Source organism: Lolium rigidum, chromosome 5, assembly GCF_022539505.1.
Source record: "Lolium rigidum isolate FL_2022 chromosome 5, APGP_CSIRO_Lrig_0.1, whole genome shotgun sequence".
In the NCBI taxonomy this organism is placed as follows: domain Eukaryota; kingdom Viridiplantae; phylum Streptophyta; class Magnoliopsida; order Poales; family Poaceae; genus Lolium; species Lolium rigidum.
In genome coordinates, this window is record NC_061512.1 from 264,825,096 (window position 1) to 264,827,272 (window position 2,177).

Genomic DNA, 2,177 nt, shown 5'->3' on the forward strand with positions numbered 1-2,177 from the left:
ATGGCCGTCGGCGTATCTCGCCATTCCTGTAGTAAAGGGTAACTGTAGAAAGGGAACACTTTTTTTTTTCCATTCATTGCGCAGAGGTACCAAGAAACCATGCAGTGCAGCATATATTCGTATCATACATGCATGTGAACATATGTTTTCCACGTGAAGTTGACCTGTTGACGGATCATATCTTCCTTGATATGCATAATATATAGTGCTCGGTGAGTGGACACGCAGTTCGTACGTGCAGTTGATATGAGGCGCGTTTGATATATACTTATGCTGTTGTTATTCACGGTTTTCTCGAGATTTGGGTTAATGGTACCTCACGTGGCATCCAGATTTTGCTGTGTGTCAGCTGATTTACCAGGTGGGGGAAGCGTCGTGCGAAGCATATATACCATGCCATCTATAGAGCGAGCCTATATATAGATCGAGCAAGTTTGGAGCTGAAACTAACAAATTAAAGAGCTTCCACTACTACTAGTGCGTACATTCCAAGAAACAATTATGAGCATCGTGGTGACCAAGTGCTCGCCGGTGATTGTCGGCCCTTCCGAGCTGGGGACGTCGACCGGCAACATTCACCTCTCTTCGTTCGACAAGGCAATGGACACCGGGCCAGTTTCGTTGCTCCTGGTTTTCAATAAACCAATCGACGATCCGGTGGAGACGGTGAAGAGAGCATTGTCGCGAGCATTGGTGCACTACTACCCTATCTCCGGTCGCCTTGCCGCTGGAGCTGACGGCGGCGATAAAGTCATCAGCTGCACTGGCGAGGGTCAGGGCGTGCTGTTCGTTGGCGCGTCGGCAAGCTGCGGCATCGACGACATGCCGGGGCTGCTGAGCGACCTCGTGGTTCACTACCCGGACAGGCTGTGTCGCCAGGCCGACCCGTTGTTAGTGATGCAGGTGACGGAGTTCTCCTGTGGCGGGTTTGCGGTGGGCGTGACGTGGAATCACGTCTTGGCCGACGCGGCGGGGATGGGACAGTTCTTGCAGGCCGTGGGAGAGATGGCCCGAGGTTTCTCACTGCCGTCCGTCGTTCCGGTGAGGTCGGATGAGTTAGTCATGGCAGCCCGCCCTCAAGGGATGACTGCCGCGGACTTTTTGTCCGCGGAGACAACCAACGACCAAAACATGGCCATGCTTGACTTCACTATCCCCTACAGCCTGATCAGCCGCGTCAAATCGGAGGTTAGCCTCGCCCTCGGCAAGCGATGCACGACGTTCGAGGCGGCCGTCGCCATACTCTGGCAGTGCCGCGCCAGGGCAGTCGCCTCCGACGACGGTGATGGTCCTGCGACGACGCTCGTTTTCACAAGCAACGCGCGCAACCTGGTCGGGGCTGCAGAGGGCTACTATGGCAACTGCTCGATCGACGAGTCCGCGCAAGCGACGAGCGCCCAGGTGGCAAGCGGCGACACAAAGGACGTGGTGAAACTCATCAAGAGCGTCAAGCACAAGGTACAAGACCAGATCAATAAGGGTGGCGGCGAGGTAGACCGAGCGCCGCTGAAGCTCGGGTACAACACGATATACCTGTCAAGCTGGCGGAACCTTGGGCTCGAGATGGCGGATTTCGGCGGTGGTAGGCCGGCACGGGTGATGGGGTTGGTGCCCTTCTGCGTCCTCTGCCCGCCATGGAATGTGAATGACGACGGGGTAAACGTGATGGGATCCATTGTGAAGAAGAACCACGTCAATGCTTTCCTCCACGAGTTGGCGGCACTCACTCCTTAGATGCGCACGTTTAGTTTGGCGACATGTCCCGTGCATGGTGCACTATAGTACTTGGGAATAAATTGTCTTTACCACCCATTCAGCAGTCATCATGCTTAATTTTGCTAAGAAAAAAACAACGTCGGCTGCCATTTGATCAGATTAACTTGTCATCTGTTTGACCACTTCTGCTTCGGTGCTTCTCCCCTGGAAAATTTTTAGGCCCTTCAAACATAATAACGTTGAAGATCTTCTCATACCTGTTCGTAAGCGGTGGCACGATTGTAATTTTAGTGTAGGTGCACCGTCCGTACAACCCTATACACGTCCGTATTGTCCGTGTTGTGTTGTACCTCGTTTTTGTACGTGCATGTGTAGAAATAGAAAGATCCTATAAAGATCTTGCTCACGTGACTTTTTTTCCTTACAACACAGGAAAAAATACCAACTATAACTCTTCAACT

General features: G+C 52.6%; 1 protein-coding gene across 1 annotated transcript; it reads left to right on the forward strand.

Moving 5' to 3' along the window:
- The first annotated feature begins 498 nt into the window (after positions 1 to 498).
- Positions 499 to 1,734, forward strand: LOC124657605 (acyl transferase 15-like). The gene has a single exon (XM_047196130.1). It carries the CDS (start codon positions 502 to 504, stop codon positions 1,732 to 1,734), a length of 1,233 nt encoding a protein of 410 aa, XP_047052086.1. The 5' UTR covers positions 499 to 501.
- The last annotated feature ends 443 nt before the right edge of the window (positions 1,735 to 2,177 follow it).

Bases quoted from the DNA above. Each gene is read 5' to 3' on its own strand.
- LOC124657605 (XM_047196130.1), top strand. From the start codon at position 502: ATGAGCATCGTGGTGACCAAGTGCTCGCCGGTGATTGTCGGCCCTTCC.